Source organism: Mizuhopecten yessoensis, unplaced genomic scaffold, assembly GCF_002113885.1.
Source record: "Mizuhopecten yessoensis strain PY_sf001 unplaced genomic scaffold, ASM211388v2 scaffold7547, whole genome shotgun sequence".
Lineage (NCBI taxonomy): Eukaryota > Metazoa > Mollusca > Bivalvia > Pectinida > Pectinidae > Mizuhopecten > Mizuhopecten yessoensis.
In genome coordinates this window covers 1,564,241-1,590,233 of record NW_018407102.1, presented here as the reverse complement: position 1 = coordinate 1,590,233, position 25,993 = coordinate 1,564,241, and the positions used below count along the sequence as shown (strand labels likewise).

The following is a 25,993-nucleotide window of genomic DNA, read 5'->3' as shown; positions in this document are numbered from 1 at the left end:
ATGAAAGGATTTGTTCCATATTTGGTCAGAAGCATCCTTTGGGGAAGAGGAACAAAATTTGTATAAATGGTGGGTCTGGCCCTCCTTGGGGCAGAGGGGCGGGGCCCAAAAGGGGAACTATAGCAAATTCTTTAAAATCCTTCTTCGACCATCGGGATTAAGGGATTTTATCCTTATTTAGTTTTGAGCATCCTTGGGCCAAGGGGGCTCAATTTTGTATAATTGGTGGGTATGACCCCCCTAGGGACATAGGGGTGGGACTCTGTTTGAAGTTTGTTCTGGAATGTTAGCAATGATCTGAACCATATTTTAGGGGTCAAACACAGCTTAGTTTGACTTGGTTTAAAGTTTTTGGGCAAGTGTTGATGTGCAGTGTTGGATCACGACCATCAATATACATGTATATGGTGTTAATTATTTCACATTGTCTGGTCATCTCTTCTTTGCAATGTGCAACATGTTAAGGAACAGCAAAACCTCATGTTATTGCCACAATTTGTTCAAAGAAATGTTTGCATTATAAAGGGGTTTGGTAATAAATTGAGCGAAACATATAAAGGAATTCTTAAGAAAGGAGTTAGGGATCTGTAAATTCGTTGTCAGTAAGTGAGGTGGCAAATGATATCATTATACATGTATCATTATAATGACATTTTACTGTTCATGTGTTTCTATCTTATAATAACATATATCACCAATAGCCAAGCTGTGCTACTCTCCAACATCTCTTGTTATGTTGTTCTTGTTGGTTTTTTCAGACAGTGGAAATAGGTTTGGCCAGTCAAGGCAATTTGGATCAACTCCAAAGTTCATTGACCCAAAGTGGAGGGAATAGACTGGTATGGCCGCTGTCACTTCACCACGGAAGGAGAAGAAGAACGGAACTTGCACTATGATGCTGGTCATAACAGTCTTGTTATCACAAGAGCTAATTAGATCTTTTTGAAAGGATGATCACAGCCTTTGACTTACAGTTGACATGATGTAACTTTTGTATATAGCAAATGTTCTTTTTGTGAAAAGTAGTTTCCATTGCTGTGTTACTGATTCTGTAGGTAGAGCTGCCAAGTTGTTCAGATAACAGTCATACTACAGGGACATTGCATGTTGACAATATCTTGGGGCAATTCTGTGATCTCATTTTTGATTCCAAGAAATGACTGAATAGATTTTAAAGCAATGTGACTCGATATCATTCTTTTAAGATTTCTCTCATATGGTGTATAACTTCTTTTTTGGGATGATAATCATATGCAAGAGAACTTTTAATGTGTTAAAAGAACACTAAACTTGAGCACAATTTTCTTGTAATGCAGATGTTGCTCATGATGCCTCAGTTTGTTCTAAAAAAAAAAAGATTGTATTCCACAATATCTGAGAAAAATACACAGCGGAAGTTTCATATGAAACAATATCCCACGAGTCCAGAGACATTTTTTGTACTTAAATTTCAATATCATTCAATCTTCATGGTTATTGTGAAGGGGAAATTATAGCAATGTGGAAATGCTGGATTTTTTGGTTTGAGTAAATGATTAATATAGATTTACAGATATATGAAATATATAGCATTAAAGTTCAGAACCATTGCCATTGTGAAAATTTCCACATTCACAGTAATTAGAATGTGTAGCAAAGTTACAGTAATACAATCCCATTATCACAGTTTATTGTATTGCATTATTGAAAAATGTATAATAATGTTTGTTCTTGTGACAGAATTTAGGACTTTTTACTGTTCCTATTAATATTAAATGTGGTTATTATTCCAAGTATAAAAAGTGTTTTTCATTTTCATTACGTTTCATTTTGACCAAATGTAGACAGTTTGGATATAGGACTTCAGAAGTCTCCTACTAGACATTGACTGGGCCTTTTATTTAGTGTTTGTAGGTCTTGATTATTTTTATAGGAGCAGGGCCAGGCATATATCCACACATTACATTTAACCTTTGAGTTTTATGTCTACTATTCAGCAATATGTATTGATAAGTTTCAATGCTATATTTATTTTCCTTTTGCACTAAAAGCCTTTATGTATTTTATGTAAATGGCTCATTAAGTTATTGTACATGTACAATAAATTACGGTAAATAATGAATGGTCATTTTTGTATAATCAACTTGATCTAATAGACATTCCCAATTTCAGGTAGGTTGATTAGCTAGGTACTTAGGCTTGGATTACAGATAAATTGGGGGTCATCTCAAACTTTGATTACAGATAAATTGGTGGTCATCTCAAACACTTTTTCACTGTATAAGATATTTTTTCTCTTAAATCAAACATTTGACAATTTTGAGTTACGGTAGTAAACCCCCAATATATCTCTAGTCGGTGGATGAAGGTACTCCCTAAAGTTTGGGAATAATAGTACATTATTTTGAAAGGTCATTCCTTAGTCATCATATAGGACTGATAATGAAATATTAGTCTTGTACCGTATAATATAAGAACAAATCATCACTGGCGATTTCTGTAACATTATTTAAGACTAGTAAGAGTTAGACCATAGTTCTACCTTCAACTTAAACTGATGATCATGAAGAGTGGACATTTGGGTACACTAACATTAATACATTTGCATAACATTTTTCATCATTTTTTTGTTGTCGATTTTTATGTGATGTTCGGAACAACATTTTTAATATTATGTAAATATTTCATGTGATGGCTGGTTGTAGATCCTGGCAATATAATAGACTTGAATCATCTATAAATTGGAGCTGTTTCTATTCAGCTGGCTTGGTATCTGCCATTGTACAACTTGTAATGATTTGAATTGACAATATAATAAAGAGTGATAATTCATTGAATGACTTGTTGGGTTTTGTTAGTTCACCTGGCTTGAAGGGCCAAGTGAGCTATATTGTGATCCGTTGATGTCTATCGTCCGTCCATGGACTTTTCTTTGGACCTCTTCTTATAAAGATCCACAAGGCCCTTAAGTACAACCAAACTTGGATGGAAATATCCCTAGATGATGAAGAGGATTCAGATTTGCAAAGAATGACTGGCCCCTTTCATTTGTAGAGCCCAAAATGGTACAAAAATATATATGTAGCACCCTTAGTAATTGTTCTACAAAATTTGTGAAGAAAAACAAACCTGTTTATACAAGGCCAGTAGGGGGCTCTATGCAATGCATTGTGCAGAACTTAATAGGAGTGCTACACAGTTTTAAAGGTCTTGGGCATCAAATCTGTTAAAACACGCAAACAGCATTTTCAGAGAGGATACATAACCTGTAGTTTACTGGCATGAAGTATTACAAATTTGTTGAACAGAAACTACCTTTACCTTTATATTGTAGGTCACAGGATTCAAATCTGTTAAAACATTAAAATGTCTTTTGAAGAAACCTGGCTATAATCATGAAATCTTAATTGTAGCTTGCTGGCAATTAGTGCTACAAGGTTTTATTGAATGAATTGTCTCGACATATATTCAAGGTCCCAAATGTCAAATACATCATGTACATGTATATCAAAATACCCTAACAGCTTCTGAAGAACCAAAACCCCTTGACTCAAGTTATATGGTTAGTATTTTGCTGGCATGGAATACTAAAAAAGTTGGATGAAGTAAATCACCTTGACCTATATATTCTAGGTAACATGGGTCAAACCAGTTAAAATACCAGCTTCTGATGAAGAAAAAGAGGCGTAGAATCATGATAGCATGTTGCTTGTTAGCATGGAATATTACAATTTCTTAAAGAGATACAGCCTTGACCTATTCAAGATCATAAGGGTCAAATCTGTTAGAACTAGAAAATGTCTGGAGACAAAAAATGTTCCCACCGCCATGTGAACTGACCTTTGTATAAACTTTGATCAAAATCCATCAGAAAAGTTGGTATTCTCATACTTGAAATCTGTATAAACTTCTGAAAATCTGTTAACTAGGTGACGACACTGTATAAGTTCATGAGCAATGGTGATCTTGACTTGGAATCCTAATACATTGAGATGTCTGAACTATTCTCATTCTTGACATTTGTATAAAGTTTGATTAAAATCTGTCGATGAATGAAGTCGCTAGAGTTTTAACATTGAATTGCAACGGGACGGAACAGACATGGGCAAAACTATATGCCCCCCAATTTTATGGCTGGGGCATAACAAACAGCGAATTCTTTAAAAGATCCAAAAGGCCTTGGTGTGTTGCCAGGACCTTGCTGATATGGAGTGCTATAAAGGTGGGGAAAAGAAAATACCCTAAACTTTTATTCAAGCAAGACACATGGGCCACATCTGTTAAAACTCTAAAACATTGTCTTCTGAAGAACCAAAAACATTAGAGTCTTGATAAGTTACCAGTAACTTGCTGGCATTGAGTTCAACAGAATTTGAAAAGAAGAATGTCCACAATGTCCTGGATCACAAGAAAGAACAAGCAAATTCGTGGAATTTATATCCCCCGCTTTCAGAACATATTGTAGGTAAACATTACTGAGGTTAGGTTTAAACATGGGAGTATCGTGTTATTAAGACCTAATGTATAGCTTGAAACTCGAAGAAAAAACACCCTTATCTAATATTTGCTAGAGTTATTAAGCAGAAACTGCAGATAACGACTCTGCCAAATGGAGTCCGATTAAAGTGGTTGTCAAACTTGGCCAAGCCCTTCAGGCATTTAACCCTGTGACCAAGTTTGAAGAAAATCAGTTAACATTTGTTGAAGTAATTGCACGGATAAGAAGTGCGGCAGATAATGATGTTTTTCGTTATTCAAGGGGCCATTACTCCACCAAATGGGGTCCACTGAAAGTGGTCATCAAACTTGGCCGAGCCCTTTAGGTATTTAACCCTGGTACCAAGTTAGAAGAAAATCGGTTAACATTTGTTGAAGTAATTGCACAGAAAAGAAGCGCGGCAGATAATGACGTTTTTCTTTATTTAAGGGGCCATTACTATGCCAAATGGGGTCCGCTGAAAGGTCATCAAACTTGGCCAAGCCCTCCAGGCATTTAACCCTGGTACCAAGTGAGAAGAAAATCGGTTAACATTTGTTGTAGTTATTGCACGGAAAGGAAACGCAGCAGATAATGATGTTTTTAACGAACTTGGCCAAGCCCTTTAGGTATTTAACCCTGTGACCAAGTTTAAAGAAAATCGGTTAACATTTGATGTAGTTTAGCACGGAAATGAAGCGCTGCAGATAATGACATTTTTCGTTATTCAAGGAGCCATAACTCCGCTAAATGGGATTTGCTGAAAGTGGTCATCAAACTTGGCTGAGCCCTTTAGGTATTTAACCCTGTGACCAAGTTTGAAGAAAATCGGTTAACATTTGTTGAAGTTATTGTACGGAAACTAACCGCGGCAATAATGACGTTTTTCATTATTCAAGGGGCCATAACTCTGCCAAATGGGGTCCACTGAAGTTATTGCTCGGAAACGAAGCGTGGCAGACAGACAGACAGACCCAAATTAATATAGCCCGTTTCGGTGAAAGAGGGGGATAACAATTGCAAAGAGACCTGGTCATGATACATAACATGTGGCTTGCTGGCAAAGAGTGCTAAAACGATGGTCGACATCTGGATAACTACAACAATTGTGCTTTATCATTAATTTATCTGTTATTGGAATATCAGTTCAATTAATATTGTATCAAATACTACATGGATCAGCTTATTAATATTATCAAAAATATAATAATTAAGAAAATTAAAAAGTCAAAAAATCATATATGAAATATTTTACAGGTAGATTCACTTGTTGAAACTCTAGACACTTTTTCGGAAAAAGACTATAACCCTATCAAAACAAGTTGTCCTACAGGTAAATTAAAAATGTATCCGTTCAGGGAATCGGACCATTAATCTACGTCCTGGATATTAAATTTAGAAAGTGGCCGAAGGTCATTCATTGAATAATCTTGATAGCCCTTCATCAAATTTGAACCCTGTGACTTTGAATATGAGTAAGCTCATTTATTTGGACAAATTTGATGGCTCTTCATTTCAGCATGCTAATGGCAAAACATCATTACCTATGGCCTCTAGATAATTTGGAAGAAGTCGTTTAGTACAAAGAGTTCATGGGAGACACGGTACCATGGCATAATCTCACATAGCCCTTCAGAACTGGTGAGCTAAAAATCAAAGAAGACAAAACATGGTATGGAGATGTACTGTACTTTATAGATTCTGTCATTTTACAAGTGTTTATACATGATTATAGCCTTTATCCAGGTATAGAAAAGTAAGATGATTTGTCGAAACATTCTCTTCATCAATAAGGAAACACAATCCAGAGCAAAAAAGTTATGATGATTGTTTTTTTAATAAATAGTTTTACTTAATCACTTAAATGGTTAACGTTGTCCATCAGAAATGAGTTGTTTATACTCGGTCCATATTATATTTCACCAGCTGCAAGTTCTATGTAATCTGGAGATATTCATGGGTGTTGTCTTCATCCAAGTGTAAAAAGGTTCTAATAATTATCACCACAAGAGTAAGTCCACTTCAGCACTTAAATGGGTTGTCCATCAGGAATAGGTTCTTTATCCTCAGCCTATTTCACCAGCTTCAAGTTCTTCGTAATCTGGAAATTGAAGGCATGTCCAATTATATTAGGACTATCGAACCCTTTTATCCCTAGGTAACTTGGGTAGACTCTACCATACAGTGTCTAGGATAGGACAATTCCACCCAAGGTGGGGTTTTTTAATTTAAAATTTAAAAATCCAGATGGTTGAATTTTCCTATCCTCTACCCCAAGTATGAAAGAATATTTTCTCTCATTCCAATCAACAGAATTAGCCCAAAAACAACAAAAAGATGTCAAAATTTCAGCACCATGGCATCAAAATGTTCTTGATTTCATGATATTGTGTCATTGTTGTCCAATCATGATATCAAGCAAGTGAAATGGGGTTAAGATAGAAATTTATTACACCCCATTCTTACCTTGGATAGCCGTGATATCCGTACGCACAGGAATGCCACAAACAGCTGTTCATATTTTGAAAGTACATTTGGTTTTGTTCAAGTTTCAAGAGTGTCAAAATAACTAACAATCTACAAAAATACATTCCATACAAGAAATGTTAAAGTTGTGCTGTCACAACTTTTTGGAGACTTGAGTGATTAGAACCAACAAGAACAGCAAGTACACTTTCTGACATACAATAAATTGTTGTTCTCATTAACGATTTTGGTGATTCAACAGAAACGTCACCTGCTGTGTTGATTTTTATGTTCAAATAGAAATGTTCTATGCAAAATCAACATACCAGCAAACATTGCAATTTCATCATCAAAATCAACATATCGGTGAACATCTCTACAGAATCTTTAAATCAATACAGAAGTGAACATTTTTATAGATCATCAAATCAATATAGCAGTGAACATCTCTACATAATCCTAACAGTGAACATAACCTTTGAATATTTTTACTGAATTATCAAAATCAATACTACCATTGAACCTTCAAATATCAACACACACCGAGCGATCTCAAAAACACTGCACAGAAATTTCTTTTAAAAAAGCATTAAAATGACTCAGAGCAAAATCAAAGAGTTTGATTAATGCAAGTAGTTGATACAGTGTTAAAGATTAATGGATAATAAATCTAGAGTCACTTAAGATATGTTCAAATTTATTTTCAAGTTATTATTAAGTCAACTCAGTATAAATAATTGTTACAATAGTTATGGTAGAAGACAGCAGTGTGTCAGTGACATTATATACTGACCTCCTCAAACTTGTGGATCTGTCTGATGAAGAAATCTCCATAACGACGAGCGACTTTAGTGTCAGCGATGTGAATCATGTCCTAGAAGCACAAAACACAGATGTAAGGAATACTACTATGTGCCAGAAGCACAAAGCAAAGGGGGAAAATACTGTGTGGTTTATGTTCTTTAAGTATAAGAGATAATGGCCACTGATGTTTTTGAAAAAGGTTACCCATGGTTTTTTCTCTGGGAACTCTGTCTTCCTCTAACACTATAACCGTCTTCCGTGCATCTTCAAAATATTAAACCTAATTGGGCCTATCGATCAGGCACCATATATCAAGTCCACCTAAACACTTTGTCACATACAAGTACCCCATATCCTTTTTTTTTTTACTGGGCGTCCAATCTCGTTACAATTATTTCCGAACATACTATAAACATGGGTTTTGTATGGCTTTGGCATCTAATCCTGTCACAATTAGTGATGAACTTACTTGGAAAATGGATTTTGTATGGCTGTATTAAAATGGATTTTGTATGGCTGTATTTTTTAAGAAAATGTTCTCCAAAAGTACCCAGAATGCCTATTGAATCAAATACTGTGCTCATATTATAAGATTCTTGTATATTTTATATTTAATTCACATTTACAAGGATCTACTTTGTGTCTAAAACTGTGTCTTCTTAAACAAAGCTAAGAGTAAAAATGGAAGGTTTCTACATAACAGCTTACAGGATATCCATAATACCGGTAAAACAGAGTTAAAAAGAGCACCCAATCACTATAGGAATAGTACCTTGTCGATGTAAAAGTCCACCTCTGAGGCTGACTGGAACTCGCCATCCAAGCCACTTGTTCCCTTTGTCCACACCAAGTTTTTCATCTTGTGCTAAAAGTGAAATAAACTCATTTACACAAAACCATAATCAAAAGAACTTTCTTTTCCTTAAATTAAATTCCATAATAATTCTGTCCGATATCGATAGTAAGTAGTAGGCTGGATATTCTTATTGATGCCTTTGTGTATTTGCCTCAAGTTAAAAATATTATGAGTGGTGTAAGCATAGTTAAATCCAAATCTACCTACCACTCCTTATATTAAATCAGTTCTAATGTTCGATGGGAGTTGGGATCTAGTAAAGCATGCCCGCCACTCCTTCCATTGGTTTAAATCTCTTAACAGCCGTTACTCCTAGTGAGTTTTCTATACAATTAATAACCTGTCTATAAAGAGACCACCTGATTTTTTGAGATTGTCTTTACAGATACCAATTTTCACATGAGGATATCTTTCCAATACTAATACTGAAAATGTTGGTCAGTGCTACCAATTAGGTACTGTAGTTCAATTTAGACATTATTAAAGCCATCACTGTTGATAACCTCGAAAACCTGGAGACATTGATATAAATATGAATTGACTTGTATTACTAAGCTATTAATGTTATATTGTTAAAGCTTTCAATTGTTCTACAGAACTATTTCAGTTGATCTGATCCTTTAACTTCCTCAATTGTAATAGGCCATATACAAAATGTTTCCTAGACTCCTCTTTAATTTCATATTACAAATAGTACCTTGAAGCACATCAAGTGAGTTCGCAGCTCATCTTCTGACTGTAAAATAGAAATATACAGCTCATAAGAAATTGCTATACAGCGTAACAAAGTATTATATACAAATATGTTTCTGTTTCAGTCATCTGAAACAGACATGCATTAAAAAAAACACTATAATTTCAGAATTCACATAATTTATATAGGCTTCTTACTATCAACCATCTATAAACATATGGCTTGTCCAAAGCTATTGTTCAACTACATTTTTTTTAACACATAAATATTCAGGACTTCAACCTAGAATGTTTACATGATGATTGGAAACTGGATTGTTCACACATATTGGCTAAAGTTTTCAACCAAATTTCATAAAACATGACACAATGAATTTGGGTATCAATCTCGGGAGACAATTTGAAGATCAAGGTCATACATTAAAATCACAGCTATAGAATCTCTTCATGATGGATTTTTCTAAGAAATTTCAAAACACACTCTCCATAATGTCAGGGGTATATATTACGTTTAAATCCAGACTTAAATACAATTGTGAATTTCTAAATCATCTATATACAATTACATCAGAAGGTGGATAGCAGATGTTGATAGAGATATAGTTTGTCATTGTGAACAAAAGATGTGTTTGTCTTACTTACCATGTCCATGAAAATCGCTAGTTTAGACAATGGTAGTGTGGTGTACAGCTTCAGGTAGCTGAAAAAATAACAATATAACATTGATTTACACAGAACCACTTTTCGTGCAAATCAATAAATTTGTTAACATTTCGAACTAGAAATCAGCTTTTAAGAATACAAATTTTTTTAATTTGTTAACTATTTTAATTGAAGTGGTAAGGATTTTTTTTTAAATTCATACTGTCTTTTAAATCCTGTCATTTCTAAGATGACCTACATCACTGTCGTGGCCTTTCATGCTTGACCACCTTTTATACGTACTTCATAATCTACTTTTAACAGATTTCAATGGACGTAACACTTAAACAGAGCTTCTGTTTTCAAGTAATGGGCATATTTTGGATACTATCTGGGCTCACCTCCTTATGGTGGGCAATACAATCTGCTGTCTCACTTCCTCCAGGAACACTTTCAGTTGAAGCGAGAACGGCTCCTACAGTTATTACAAATGGTACAGTTTTAACTGCCTGTTCTCCAATTAAAGGAACATAATGAAGTTTAAAATATACTTGTCTGGACCACAATGATACAAAGTTCAGTACAATGTATTGTTAAACACACAAGGATGAAATTGGAACGTAAATTTCATCCTTTCCATAGTTATGTGAATCAGAACATTTTCAAGATTAAAGGCACCTAAGAGTTCAACTATACTGAACATTTCAAAGAGTTATCGAAGTTCTGTGTTACCAGCAGACGAAATCCACAAGGAATGCACGAGTCCAGCTGTGGTAGTATAGTAATCAATAGGTAAAAAAGACCATGACAACATCATGCTTGGCTTACCGGCTTTACTCACAATAACGTTAACTAGATTCAACACATTTGATGTGTCGTCATCAGAAGCAACTTTTGATACACCAGTATATACCTTGTGGTTGATGCCTGCGATTGTATCGTAGTTGGGTGGTACCGGGGACAGGAACTTGGGACAGGCAAAGGAGAAGTTCTGTTGGAACTCTTCCTGATCTCTGTGAAAATAACAAAACAAAAACATGGGTTGTTCCAGTCAATTACTAAAAGTGAATGTATTTTAGCAAACTCTAATTTTAGAACATTATCAAATTTAAACTCATTCACCCCTGACATTTCATGATGAACTAATCCAGCCTACAGATTGGCGCATTGATGAGTTGGCTAACCAACAAAATAGAAAATAGAAAACGATATACACAAACTTCAATGGCACCGTCACAATTAAGTGTAACATTTTTTAAAAAGTGTGAAAAGCGTTTAAATAATACTACCTCTAACATTTGTATGTTTAAAGTAAAAGATTGTTATGTATAAATTGCCCTTAAATTAAGACACATTGATAATAGCTTCTAAATTTGAACAAATTTTGATCTTATACTAGTAGCCCAAAAAAAAATCTGTAATTTTAACAAAAGGCATAAATAGTGATGAATATTTACTCAGTTTTGAAAATCTGATTTAAATATAAGCAATAATGAATGTTTACTGGAGTGCCAGTTGCTGTTGCGTGTAACAAAAATCACACAATCTATATTTGATAAAAATCTTAAAAACCATTTCACACACCGTCATTTTCTATCCAATAGGTTTGAAATGTAGCTAGAGGTCAAAAGGTTAAACAGGTAAATCAAGGAAGTATATCTTCTCAACAGACCTTATACATGTAACAGTGACTTTTGTAACAAAAAATATGTTTGAATTACCATTTCAACAGTAAGTTTAGTATTAATTTACAGATTTTTACTGCAAAAAACACCTCAATTAACATACACATTATTTCAGAGAGATATGTAACATACACACCTTTCAGAGAGATACAAAATCTTACATCTCTCATGAATTAAGAAAATAATTAAATTTCAGATTAATTGTTAACTTTTAAATTTGTCATGTCAGAATAGTAATAATGATTAGGTCTAAATATCTCTCATATTCTACCTTAGGCTACCCAGTGTGGAACGCTGCATCTCACAGTGATGCAGCATGAGCTCTATATTAGCTGTAAATATTTTACCCTTTTTGCATGCGCAGCATTTTGTCTGCAAACTTTTCCCGGAGCTGTGAGTGGACACTTTCATCAATCCGCATAGGGTGGAGGACGAGGCTGATAGACAACAGAGTGTACATCTTGTCATTCATCTTAGAGATCTGTAAAAAAATTACATCAATGTCATCAATGGCTCAGATCTGAACTATGTATTTATCATTTGCCATAAAAATAGTATAGAACAACACAAATATTTTACCAGTTTACCAGTGCCTTTATTCATTTTACCATTCTAAACTTAGAATTTGTAATAAAGTCCAATTTCTTGTTCTTGGCCCAAATTTACAAAACTGTTCTTATGCTAAAGCTTAAGGCTCTGTTCTCAAGCCCAATTTCTTGCTCCAGAGATAAAGTAGTAAATTAAAGTACATTTTGTTAGTGATTTGGAAGAAGTTTGGAAAGATATAAAGCCTACTATTGTTCTTAATGTCACACGATTTAAACCAGGTACAAGAAAGTTGGTTTGAGCACAGAATCCATGCTGGAGCATGAGAACCGTTTCATGAATATGGGTTATCAATTATTCAAATTTTACATTTTCAATGATTTGAAGGAACTTTGGACAGACATGAAGTAGAATATTGAGCTTTTGACAGACACAAATATAATTTTGACCAACACCTTTTTAACCATGTTGCTCAATTTCAAGAAGTTATAAGAAGGTTTGTTTGAGCACCAATTTTATGTTTTAGCATGAGAACGTTCGTCAGGTCTGTAGTACAGGTGTGTCACCCTATTTGTATAGGTGTTTGCCAAGCCTTTAACTCATTCACCCCTAAAATTTCATAATGGACTATTCCAACCTTTGATTTGGAAGAGTTCAAATGTGTGTTTAGGGATAAATGAGTTTATATGAGCATTATTGTGTGCCCTACCTGATCGTAGAGCTGAGCCCTGGTCTGGAACATCTGCTTTGTCCTCTGTATGTACAGTAGGATGTTGGAGAAAGTACGAATGGCATCCTGGTAGCGCCTCATCATCAGGTAAGCAAAGCCAACATAGTAGAAAGTAGTGATCTGACAGGCTGGGACTCGCGAATACATGTTCTGGAAAAAGTAACAATAACATTGAGCTGCTAAACAATGTATAAGGATGACTTTTTTTAGGTGCATTCCCTTATTTGGAATTTTTAACTTTTCCATTTATATTAATATCATTTTATATACTTTCTGATAATTAATTGTCAAATTAATGTTGTGAATGCATGTAATTACTCTTATTGGGAATATATGCATTTACTTTTCGTCTCAACTACATGTATTAATGATAAATGTTATTCAAATAATCACTTAGATAATTATTTGAATGGCCATGCTCTTGTCAGAATTTGTTCGAACCTTACTGAGCTGGCAGCAGAGGAATGTTTTAGTTCTAAAGTCAGAATAAAATCTGTGTATATGTTGTATAAATAGATGACAAAATCCAACAAACAAACAAAAATACATCTGATTTAATCATGAATAATTAGGGGGTATTTAATTCTGATTTCAATATGGAAATAATGTCTTGATAAGTGTCTACAAACAATTTTTATTCAAATTGATATCGTTTTGTAACGATTGTAGTCGCTAACAAAGTGCTGAAGTCCCTCATTTGTATGGAAACAGCATTAAACATTGAGTATAAATTCTAAGTCTGTGCTGGTTACCTTCTTGTTGAAGTCGATGCACTCGAGACACTTGAGAGCCTGGTAGTAGTCGCCCAGAAGAGAATGCAGCCTCAGCAGACCGATGAGACTGAAGTAGCCCAGCATTTTATACAGGGAGTGTTGTCCAAACTCCCCTGCCACACTATCAGGGTCACCTACAGATAAAGGACAGCAGTACGTCAAACACTACACTAAGTTACTGTATATCTTCACCCACATTCATGGTGAAGGGGTTGAAGTATCACAGCCAAACTCCGTGAATTCAGTTCACATACTCTATTGAAATTTGAAACCCTCAGCCTTTTAAACAACAATAACAGATAAGGGGCATTTTATAAAAAGCACTAATAAAGAATATAAACAAAAAGATAGAAAGATTTTTTTTTTACTAAAAAGATTAGTTAAGATAGGAATCATAGGCCATTTGGCAAATCTAACTTTGAATAATCCCAATTAAATTTGAGGAATTTAATACAGACATAGCATATAAATGATAAACCAACAAAAACAGAAAAACTGTGTGATACTGACTTCCTAATCCAAGCAGAAAGTATGGATTTTGTAATACTAACTGTACTTGGTACTATTACAGTGAATATTGATATACAAGACACAGATAAATCCTCCTGCAGTGTCAATCTATTCAGAGCATCTTTGTAAGGTGAAGAAATGTGAGTTGACCTTCCATAGACAACAGTCCTATTTTTAGTGCTCCAGTCCTATATTACTGGTGTAGGAAGATTACCCACCTCCACTGGTGTAGACCTCCAGCTGTCGGTTGATGCTCGACTTCTCAACCAAAGAGTGCAGAACATTCAGCACACTGTGTACATTCCAGATCTAAACAACAACAATATTATCATTAAATGATACATTAATACGACACCCGAGACATACGTATAATTTCTATTTCACTTTTTCAGGGTATGAATAATACAAATGACACCAACTTCATCATATTTGATTTTCATATATTTTAAACAATGTATTCAGACTTTTTTCCCCATCATTATTTTTATACCCCATTTCGCTCATCAAGTTTAAGTTTAAGTCCTTACATGTCCATCTAAGACAAAACCATTGTAATCTCCATCGCATAGTGATGCATGAAAATTCATTACAATAATCTTCAGCTGATACTTCTTCAGTTCTCACATTCAATTAGTCGAAATATCAGGTTTTATGTATTAAGTAAGTTGGGAGTTATCAACCTCAATGCAAATGCACACAGCTAAATGTTTTATTTCTTATATCACAGATTATTTCATCTTTAAACCTTTATTGAAGTTAGTCTCATATACCTTGGGATTTGCTCGGAGATAGGCGATTTCTTCCTCCGACTTTTTGCTGACTTTACAGCGGTAGATGCTGAAACATTGGAACTGGAAAAAAAACAAGAAATATTCTAAACACAATTTAATACAAAAGAAATGCATCAGCTTTTTAGGCACAGATTTTCTTTGCTAAGCTGAACGAGGGTTATCTGAACAGTAATTTTGGGAGGATATTTGAGTCCTGGACTTGTGCTTTTTCTATAGAACTTACCCACATTTTTAGAACCCGCTTGATTTCTTTATTAATGTGAAAGATCAATATTTTGGCAATATTTTCATACCTGGTAGATGAACTCATCTATGATATCCCAAAGCCACTGGTTTGGCAACTCCAGCGGAACTGGGCCCTCCGCATCTATTGTAAAAATCAAATTCATTTAATATCTCCTCACGGAAATTAGGACACATTTTTGGTGTCTTTTTGTCAGAATTAGGGAACATGGATTCTTGAAAAGGGTTAACACACAATGAAGTCATCAACATTGTAACAATAAACATCACAGGCATCAACATTGTAACAATAAACATCACAGTCATCAACATTGTAACAATAAACATCACAGGCATCAACATTGTAACAATAAACATCACAGTCATCAACATTGTAACAATAAACATCACAGGCATCAACATTGTAACAATAAACATCACAGTCATCAACATTGTAACAATAAACATCACAGGCATCAACATTGTAACAATAAACATCACAGTCATCAACATTGTAACAATAAACATCACAGGCATCAACATTGTAACAATAAACATCACAGTCATCAACATTGTAACAATAAACATCACAGGCATCAACATTATAACAATAAACATCACAGGCATCAACATTGTAACAATAAACATCACAGTCATCAACATTGTAGCAATCAAACAATGCTATATTTGGAAATACAAGTATGTGGCTTTGAAACATGTTATTTTTTAAACAAAGGGAAATTTACAAACTTAGCATGTAAAAATTGACCTGAAATAGATCAATTCCTGGTATATTTTACTTACTCAAGATGTAGTTAAATAAATTACAGTAGTTGTAATAGGATTCAAATCTTTGTTCCAGGGATGGTCCATTCTAGAAAAAGAAACAGTGGAAACGTAATTTTGTTTCTTTCTCTGTTATTTCGTTCAAACAAAACATGTTCCTATAGTATTGTTGTATATCATTCAGAGGAGTTATATATAGCTTTTTAATGTTAAAATTACAATGCTAACAAACACACAAATTATTTACTGAAATTACATCAGAATTTATTGAAAACTATAGTACAAAACAATACCCTGTGATCACCTACCTGAACCCTGGCATATATGTGTCTATAGTAGAGTTCTTTGTACAAGATCAGGAAGATGGTATCTGGAAAAAAGTGCACACCAGGTATATATTTGTAGCTTTTAAAGTGAAAAGTAAAAAAAAAATCATCGTCAAATGCACATTTTTATATTTAAATGTACATTTCATTACCATACTTAGTACATATTAAATACATATCTAATAACTATACAGAGATTTATCAATAAAAACTCATTGACTACATCCTTGAAAGCAATAATTATGTGGGGACTGTTTGTAGGTACGGGAAATATATTTTGTAAAATTTAAGCTCCATGTTGATAATTCAAGATATCTTAGAAATATAAAATACAACTCTCATGACAAAAGCAATCTGTGGTACTCCAGAAGTGTTTTGGGTTTAGTTACTAGTTGGTATACAATATATTCTTCATATATACTGTTTCATGAATACACCAATAGGATCCACAGAGGCCAGAGGTACAATAAATGCTACGGTGGTAAATGCTGACTTAAAACTGGTTTACCATTTCCAACTATTGGTGCAACCACTTCTGCATCAGGCCATGGGGATGTCTTAAAAAACTTGTCTGTAAGCTTGTTGAACCTGAAGCCAATTAAAAAGAAGATTTAATTTAATATTGACAGGGCTGGATATATACATACCATCCTTGATACTCCAGGAGTTCGTTCACTTTCGCTCTCTTCACCCCTGGAATATGTCACAGCAAAATTGTAGGCACGCTGCTAGCTGTTCCATTGGTCTTAGGTGAAAAAACCTGACCAATTGCTAGGCTGATACCTGTCCTTTGAAGATTACAGCGGGGCGTCTGCGGACTTCAAAGCTATTCAGTGTTACGATGTTATGCGACCACAAGATTCTTTTGATGTACATCAAAGAATCAAACTAATATACATGCACCCTTCAATTTTGCTAGGTAAGGACATATTCTAGGGGTGCGGAGAAGGAAAGTGAGTGGAACCCCTGGAGTATCGCGGATGTATACCTACAGGCATTAATCTCAGTTTAGAATTAAATTTAGTCATGTCAAACAACAATATGTATAACTACAGGCATTAATCTCAGTTTAGAATTAAATTTAGTCATATCAAACAACAAACATAATTAAACATTTAACACTTGCAACATCTACTTACCCATTCTCATATGCATTTTGTATTTCAAATATGTTCTGTTCATGGACACTTTTATGAAAATATTCAAAAAAGCTCTTGATGACATCTGGGATGATGTAGGTTTGTGCCTGGTACTGTCGCTCATATTCTAGGTCCTGCCTGGGATCTCCTGTTTAAGACGGAATAAACATTCAATACCCAGAGAATAACATAAATATTTTTCTCATATACCTGCTTAAGGTGTCAGCACTTGGTATTTTTATTATATAATTTCATAGCATGAAATAACATCATGTGGAATAAGTACACTTCCTTTATTTATGTTTTGAGAAAAATGAAATAACCTACTTTGGACGATCAATAAGGATTCTCCCTAAATATATGATGACACCCTTTTTGCCTAAATGTTTGATGGAACTTTTGTGTGTTTTTCTCACTTTATTCCCCATTTCAGTAATTACTTAATTACTGTTGGTGTTAACTCAAATCAGCCGTTCTGTTATTAATTGTATAAAATACGTATAATTAACAGTCATCGGTACCCTATCGAATTACTTGGTGGGGGGTTGGGGGCAAACATACCTGTGTGCTCATATTCACCAGGAGGATAGGCCGGATAGTATGTCTGAAAAATGAAATACATCGTAAATATAGAAGCAGCTTATGACTAGATATTTATTATCACAGAAAGGCATTGTTTATGACTAGAAATTCATTATCACTGAAAGGCATTGTCTATCATTTTATTTGACAGACCGGTGTGCTAAAAATAGTATCGTCGAGACGAATGGGGTCCATACGTAATGCTAATACAGAATGATATTGAAGTATACCTCAATTTTTCTCATCATACATTATACAAACAAACTCTAAATATCTTAACTAACTAAACATCGTACATAGAATGTAATATGAACTGATGTTATTTACCTCTGGATTAAACTCCTCGCTCCACATGGCGTTTTTGCAGGCCGACAGTCAAAGAAAGATTTACCTCCAAAGAAAAAAGAGTTCTGTGCTGTTCATTGAGAGTTACCCCTCTTTGCACACATTTACCACAGTTGTTCCCATTGTTTTTTTAATTTATGTTGTTTTAGTTATTATAATATTGAAAGTGACGAGCTAATTAACTTCTTTATATGAAATTTCATCACATGTTATATTACAAACAAACACGAAAACATTCCGTTTTCTATATTTACAGGTCCTCAGTGACAACTATCAGAAGGAATTGATTTCATAGAGCCATGAACGCAATTTGATCACAACGTTAATTTGAAGCCTCTCCTCTCGCCACGAATAGCATGCATGTGTTTGAACAACTGTTCATGAGACAACTGTTTGAAGCAAACATTTTGATAACGTTTGGCTGTTATAGGAATATAGGAATATATTTTGCATTGACACAGACACTTCAATTTCGAAAACTGTACTTGGGGCTCTATTTAATAACTGAAAATAAAGAATAAAGGATTAATTAATAATTAAATCTATATAAAGATTGAACGGCATTATTTCCATGTGGATGCCGGGATGTATGTAACCGATTCGCGTTCACCAGTATGAAATTGAAAAACAATACAATTCGGTTTAGTTTAAAAATATTTATTGCCAAAATTAGACAAGGGATTAGGCACAAGTAATAACAACTTATCACCACCTTCTCCCAATATACATTTTGAATGACATTACAATAATGACAATAAATATATACAATTGTTGTTACAATTTGAACTCACAATTTCTTGCTGGATTTAATAAAGTTTTGCACAGATCTAAAAATGTTTGAGTTAAGGTCCACGGAAAATTGTGAATTGCCAATCAAAAGAATTTCTGAATTTAACGCAACATTCAAATTAATCAATTTTTTAACCAAAATACGTCTTTCGTTTGTAAAAAGGTGACATTCCATAAAATAGTGAAAGACATTCTCACAAGGATGACCACAATTACAAGATGCACTCTCAACAAGGTTAACTCTAAAAAGGTCATAATTAAGGGAGTTGCACTTGTGTCGGAGCTTAGTATGCAAAATATTAAGTTTACGCTTTCCGATTTTAAAGTAAATATGTGGACTTTGGTCTATAATTCGAAGGAGAATGTCTGTTACCCTTTTTAAACAATGGCCTGATATTAGCTAATTTCCATTTATTTAGATAAATCCCTGTTGATAAGGACATATTAAATATTATTTCGAACGGAGTACAAACAGTATGAGCAGGGTTTTTTAGCATATAGTGGCTGATTCCATCCCCACCCGAGGCCTTGCCGAGCTTCAATATCTGTAGAAAATCACGTATTTCAGTTGAATGTAATCTAATTGAACTAATTTGTTTGTCAGTTTTTGGCTCAATAATCGGAACATCAGTGTTACTGACATCTACTCTAGTAATACTGCAAAAATAGTTATTTAATAATTCAACTTTATCTTCATCTCTAGTAACTATGTCATTAGTAATAGGATCGACTAAGGAAGGTATAGGTTGTGAAGTATCAGACTTTTTAACTAACATTTTAATTAATTTCCAATAAGACTTAGGATCAGAAGTACCCATCAATAAAATCATACACATTTTCATAAAAAGTAACACGTGCATGTTTTTTCATATTATTAACTTCGTTTCGCTGTGATTTGAATTTATTGATATTTACCAAACGTTTGGTTGACCTCGCTATTTTATGTAATCTATCCCTAATTCTTAAGTTTTTTTCTAAGCTCAGAGGTCATCCCTTGCCTATCATTGTTTTATATTAACTTCTTTACTAGGAATACATTCATTGGCAAAAGATAGATAAATGTTCGTAAAACGATCACATGCTAAATTAACTGAGTCACAATTATAAAAAATATCTATATCCAATCATGATAAGATATAAAGTTCATGAAATTTTTCAAAATTTGCACTCTTGTACTGCCAATTCTTACGTTTATAGACTGGTTTAAAAAGACAAGGAAGATTAATGGAAGCAGTACACTCTTGTACTGCCAAATCTGACATTTATAGACTGGTTTAAAAAGACAGAAAAGTCAATACAAGAAATAGAGGTAGATAATAGTATAGGATCTAGTAAGCTAGATTTAGTACGTCCGGTACGAGTAGGATCTTTATAACATTAGGTAGTGATAAGGAGTTAATGATGTCAAAAAGAACGTGATTATTTGAAGCAGTGAAGAAGTCAACATTTCAGTCCCCTGTTACTATAACATTAGGAGAGATATCAAGAGCATTATTTATAGATTTACAGTTCGGTCCTTATATAAATCCCTGTTTGGTAGGGAGACTCCCGACTCAAGTTTTGATTCTTTGGTCAGCATTTCAAAATTCTCATTTATTTATAATCAATTTTTGCTCCTATATATTATATTATATACGTCTCTGTATCAATTAATTCATTGCAAGAACGGATTAAATTATGGAATATTTTATTATGTCAAGTAAGGGATCAGTACAATCTGATTAAAATCATCTGTTACAATGCTCCGCCTGAACGTAGTACGAAGTTAACGAAGCCATGTAACATGTGATTTTAATCAGATTGGTCTTACTTAATTCCTCTGTCACTTACTTAGTCAGGACTGAGGATGGCTATTCCTGTATTTCCACACATATCAGATAAATTGCTGACTTGTTTGAAATTAAAAGACCACTTTTGACTTGAGCCCAAGTTTCAAAATATGGAATCATGATATGACCTATGTTAGCCGTTTTCGTTTATTGCAATCCAAACGGTTGGATCGGTCGGACCAGACGTGTTCGTTTATGAAAAAAGATCGGACCTAGTAATCTGATGCTGCTTTCAGGCGAGCCACGACAAAGCATTGCAAGACCTGCATTATACACGAAAATGTTACATTTAAAAACAGACAAGTGAAAAACTGTTGGTATTTTGATACAAGGAAGTGCTGTTTGCTTAGATCGGCCTTTCTTGCTTTCGGGGAATGCTGCTTTCTTGGATGCCTCGGTATATTGTTCCGTAAGCACAATAAATATTCAGTCTTTATATAAATATTTATAAATATTCAGTCTATATATAAATATTTATAAATATTCAGTCTATATATAAACAAAGTCTTGAACATTATGATTGTGTATAGGGTCGTTTTGGAATTGGAAATTGTAGTGAATTATTTGCATCTGTTTGCCCTATATAAGCCAGAAAATGCTATATTAAATACATTTCCGGCACTCCATATTAGCAGGTTTTCAAGTCAAGTAGAGAAATCAAATATAAAAACAAAGACATGTCACTGTACACTGGCAGATCCAGAGATCAAGCCGGGAGGGGACAGGTGTGTCAAATTGTCCTTGAGGGTGCTCAAACTGGATAGATAGTGATATTGCAATGTTTAGAGACATTCCAAGACATGAGGGGTCCTGAATCCAAACATAAAACTTCCATGGATCTGCCACTGTTGTAAATTATCCAAAACAAAACTGTTCTTCAACAAATACAATGTGTGTGCATATAAAAAGTCCAGCCAAACTTCATGTTTACATTTTTTAATAAATAATCATTTCCACTACGTGCAAACAAGACATGGCAAATGTCATTTTTTTTCTGACACAAACAACAGCAAGAAAGACCATGTAGTACATTTGTATACCTTAGGTATTGTAGAATTATTACAGGTAATACAGCATGCATAATCGCCCAATCAATATGGTTTACTGTACAATCTTGTAGCATACGCAATGTAAATATACAATGTACTCCCCTCCTCCACCTCTTAGTACACCCTTGTAAAACCTTGTATATATGACCATATTGTTGCCATAATATAATTTTTTCTAACAGCTATATTTAAATAAATCTAAGGAGTAGGGTAGATAACCAGGGAATGACACAATGATAACTTGTTATTGTTACTACCAAACATCCAGGCTGTCCTTTACCCCAGGAAGACCAAGGAATTCCCATTACTGGAATCTAAGGAGTAGGGGAGATAACCAGGGAATGACACACTGATAACTTGTTATTGTTACTACCAAACATCCAGGCTGTCCTTTACCCCAGGAAGACCAAGGAATTCCCATTACTGGAATCTAAGGAGTAGGGGAGATAACAAGGGAATGACACAATGATAACTTATTATTGTTACTACCAAAAATCCAGGCTGTCCCTCAACCCAGGAAGACCAAGGAATTCCCATTACTGGAATCTAAGGAGTATGGGAAATTCAATCAAATGAAAAATTCCTCAGTATCATGCATATTAACCCTTTCACCCCTATGTAACTTAAGTAGACTCTACCATGCATTGGTCCGGATGAGTCTACTATGGTCTACAGTGGTGAAACAACCTACCACTAATCACAGCACCTTGTCTTAAACATCCACATACACTACTCAGCATATGTACAGCTGTATATTATTATGTATTCAATGATTAAGCATTAAAATTACTAAAGTTGGAAGACATAAACAAAGAAATTAATATATAAAACTATACATATTTCTGTTCCTAGCTTACGTAATTTTAGACATGTAGGCATTGGTCATGATCAGTGAATATGTTTGATCATGTAATAGGCTTATCTGTATATTGCACATTTTCCTGGAGACAGATATATAGTCTTGTATCTCAGTTGCCTGGAGACAGATATATAGTCTTGTATCTCAGTTGCCTGGAGACAGATATATAGTCTTGTAACTCAGTTGCCTGGAAACAGATATATAGTCCTGTAATTTGTAAATGGGAGAAAATACTGAAGGCCCCCGTACCATCCCACCTCTTACCTCCAATATGAAAGGTATAGGATGCCATTTTACTTATTCTCATTTAGTAACATTACCTAATTGCATAGACGGTATAACTAAATCATACTTATATAATAAGGCTACATTCGCATATCCCAGTTGAAATGGTTGAGGTGGCGCAGAAATATCCTACGATAAACGAATGCACTTGGACCGAACTATAGGCAGAGCTAAAAATGCTCAGTTTCAAAGAATAAATAACAATGTATCAAGAATAATATGTCCTTCTTTCACGCGTCCAATTAATTACACAACGTATCTTAAAATCTACATGTGGCTTGACCTTGTTTATAAAGAAATAATGCAAACTAGGCCTAGCAATAGTCAGCATTTTATTTTCGGTCAGGCACGTCTGGACCCCTCAATCTTCACGTGCCGAATATTCCTGAGGTCAGCCTCAGTTCAGATCTGTGCCTGTTATTTTCTTTAAAGGTTCAACCATTTCAATTGGTTGAACCATATACGCAAAAGGGGCCAATGTTATATCACTTAAGTGATGCATTTTCTGTGACTAGGTTTACAAGGTAAGATGGTGCTGTAAACGTCAGAACCTCAGAAGTAGGTAAAAAAACACCATGACATGGTGCCAGTTGATTCAAATCAAGGAAAACAGTGTTACAGTTTGTTTTGAAGTTTTGGCATTTAAAGGCTTTGGTGATAGAGAGGTATTTTTAAGAATACTTAAAAAAAGTGAACAGCGAAAATAGAATACATTGACGTTTTCTTGGATATATCACTACATGCTATTTACTATTGTGCCTAATTCAGAAACATAAGTATTTGTAGTATTTGCACTTGGGTTTATGTTGTTTTGCATCCATTTAGCTAATTTGCTTATGTCAGAGACAAAAATCAACATCCATTTTTTTTAGAGAGATTTTTTTTAGAGAGGGGCTGAATTGCAGGCACCCAACCTGTTCCCAGGACATTTGCCAAAGTGGGGAGGGGGATTATTTGCGAGAGGGAGCTTATTTGTGGTCAAATACGATTAAGTAGGGACATAAAGTAGAATTGTGAAAAGTTGTGAGTACATGTAAAACCTTTGTATTATTTATCATTTATAACAAATAGGGCATCAATTCTGTGTTAAAGGATCAATAAATGAACCAAACAAAACAAAAACAAAAATTATACTGCAAATTAGAAGTAATAAACATTAATTGGACTAATGAAACATCAAAACCAGCATCAATAACAAGATAACAACACACAGCAAGCATCAGTATAACTAAAACACTACCCTAAAACCTTGAAAATAGGCAAGACTTAAAGGATATGTCTCATAAAACGGATTTCAAAATATTATCCTGAAAATAAATGATTCGAAAACAATCCAAACAAACCATTGCGAGCAATCGATCTTCCCCCAAATCTGGACAACCTTTGGTAATAAAAAGATCAAAGGACATTAACACTGTGGTTGGGTACAAGGCCCAATTTCAGTACACAATATTTGGCCATCCAAAGAATTATTCAAATACAAAATTTGACAGCTTTAAGTGCTTGGCATATGGATATAATCCAGACCAAGTTATGTACCATGAACAATGGGCCGAAACTCAATATATAGTACAGCACAACAAGTAATTTCATTATACAAAACTGCACTGTCCCAGATCTAGAGGGTCTCATGTACACAACCTGGCAGTTGCAGATGACAGAAATTTGGATTGCCCTGGACAAAGAGACACACAGACGGACAGAAGACCTGACAGTAGGAGTGCAATCCTACCGTCACCTTAACCAGTAGTACCAACAGGGGAATAATAAGCTGCCTAGAATTTGTCGATTGACCAATTGCTATGTCTATATTTAGCAATTTATGTGACAATATGAAAACATGTACATTGTTCATGAAACTGGACAAATCTCTATCAAAGTCTAGAAACTAGGCCAATGATGATATATATATCAAATACACACAAAATAAAAGAGGTTGTGAAAGTTGCCTGGTGTCTAAAATAAGTGATGATTCCGAAATAAACAGGGTAGTAGTCTGTTGCTATGGAATTTCTTTGATAGAAAAAAACTATGAAAAGATCAACAAATAACACCAATAAACAAAGTTGTCTGTTTACAATAAGATCTTGACATTGCACTCTTCCCTTGCACTGTGGAAAATTGAAGCACCTTAAAAACAGTAACACATGAAAAAATGCACACAAATCTGTATATATATTGATTTTTCAGAAGCCTTTCATTTTCATGAGTTTTCAATAAAAATTAGAGTAAATACACTGTACATTAATTAATGGCTGTTAATTAAACCTCTTTTAACCAAATGCTACAGAGGGAAGTTTATACCAAAACCAAACTTTCTGTCTGTAATTAACTTATTGTCTCCATTATCTGAGGAGATGATTTTCTGCAACATTTAACACAGCTAAGTTACAAACAGTGTGGGCATCTCTCCTTATCTACAGTCCGTGTACATCGTAAAATGATTACCAGAACAGACTGTAGCATTGTGAAGATGCATTTAAAAGTCTGCAATTTGGTTTTGTAATAAAACTTATCTATATCGTGTCATCATACAAAGGAAACAAACTAAACTACAGAGCTGTATTGTTCATAAAAAGCTCTGTCTAAGTTCACAGAATGTGTAAAACTCTGCAAATGGGGTTGGTATGACACAGCCCTGATCCTCAGTTGAGATGGTGTGACACAGCCCTGATCCTCAGTTGAGATGGTGCGACACAGCTCTGATCCTCAGTTGAGATGGTGTGACACAGCTCTGATCCTCAATGAAGGTGATGAGTTGCAACTTTATTTCTTCAGTTGAGATTGTGTGACACAGCCCTGATCCTCAGTTGAGATGGTGTGACACAGC

The 25,993-nt window shown here is 34.4% G+C and overlaps 2 protein-coding genes across 2 annotated transcripts in view; one reads left to right on the top strand and one right to left on the bottom strand.

The window, feature by feature from the left end:
• The window catches only part of LOC110453909 (ATP-dependent RNA helicase DBP2-like), a 28,202-nt gene extending 25,386 nt beyond the window's left edge, over positions 1-2,816 (top strand). Inside the window, exon 13 of the mRNA XM_021503138.1 lies at positions 759-2,816. Coding sequence (XP_021358813.1) covers positions 759-835 — 77 coding nt within the window. The 3' untranslated portion in view covers positions 836-2,816. The remainder of the gene's footprint in view (positions 1-758) is intronic.
• Positions 2,817-6,131: 3,315 nt separating this feature from the next.
• Positions 6,132-18,424, bottom strand: LOC110453925 (eukaryotic translation initiation factor 3 subunit L-like). Its single transcript, XM_021503170.1, has 19 exons — positions 18,335-18,424; positions 17,987-18,029; positions 17,426-17,573; positions 16,795-16,874; positions 16,269-16,330; positions 15,979-16,048; positions 15,246-15,319; positions 14,932-15,012; positions 14,380-14,470; positions 13,631-13,785; positions 12,858-13,028; positions 11,950-12,083; positions 10,831-10,930; positions 10,319-10,392; positions 9,918-9,975; positions 9,280-9,318; positions 8,499-8,591; positions 7,716-7,796; positions 6,132-6,557 (listed from the first exon to the last, which is right to left on the bottom strand). The coding sequence occupies exons 1-19, from the start codon at positions 18,359-18,361 to the stop codon at positions 6,528-6,530; spliced, it is 1,611 nt and encodes a 536-aa protein (XP_021358845.1). The 5' UTR covers positions 18,362-18,424; the 3' UTR covers positions 6,132-6,527.
• Positions 18,425-25,993: the final 7,569 nt, after the last annotated feature.

Bases quoted from the DNA above. Each gene is read 5' to 3' on its own strand.
- LOC110453925 (XM_021503170.1), bottom strand. From the start codon at position 18,361: ATGTGGAGCGAGGAGTTTAATCCAGAG. The intron at 15,013-15,245 runs GTATGAAAATAT...TTTTTTTTCCAG, and splicing joins TAGATGAGTTCATCTACCAG to TTCCAATGTTTCAGCATCTA. The intron at 7,797-8,498 runs GTACTATTCCTA...TTGTGCTTCTAG, and splicing joins TGGACTTTTACATCGACAAG to GACATGATTCACATCGCTGA.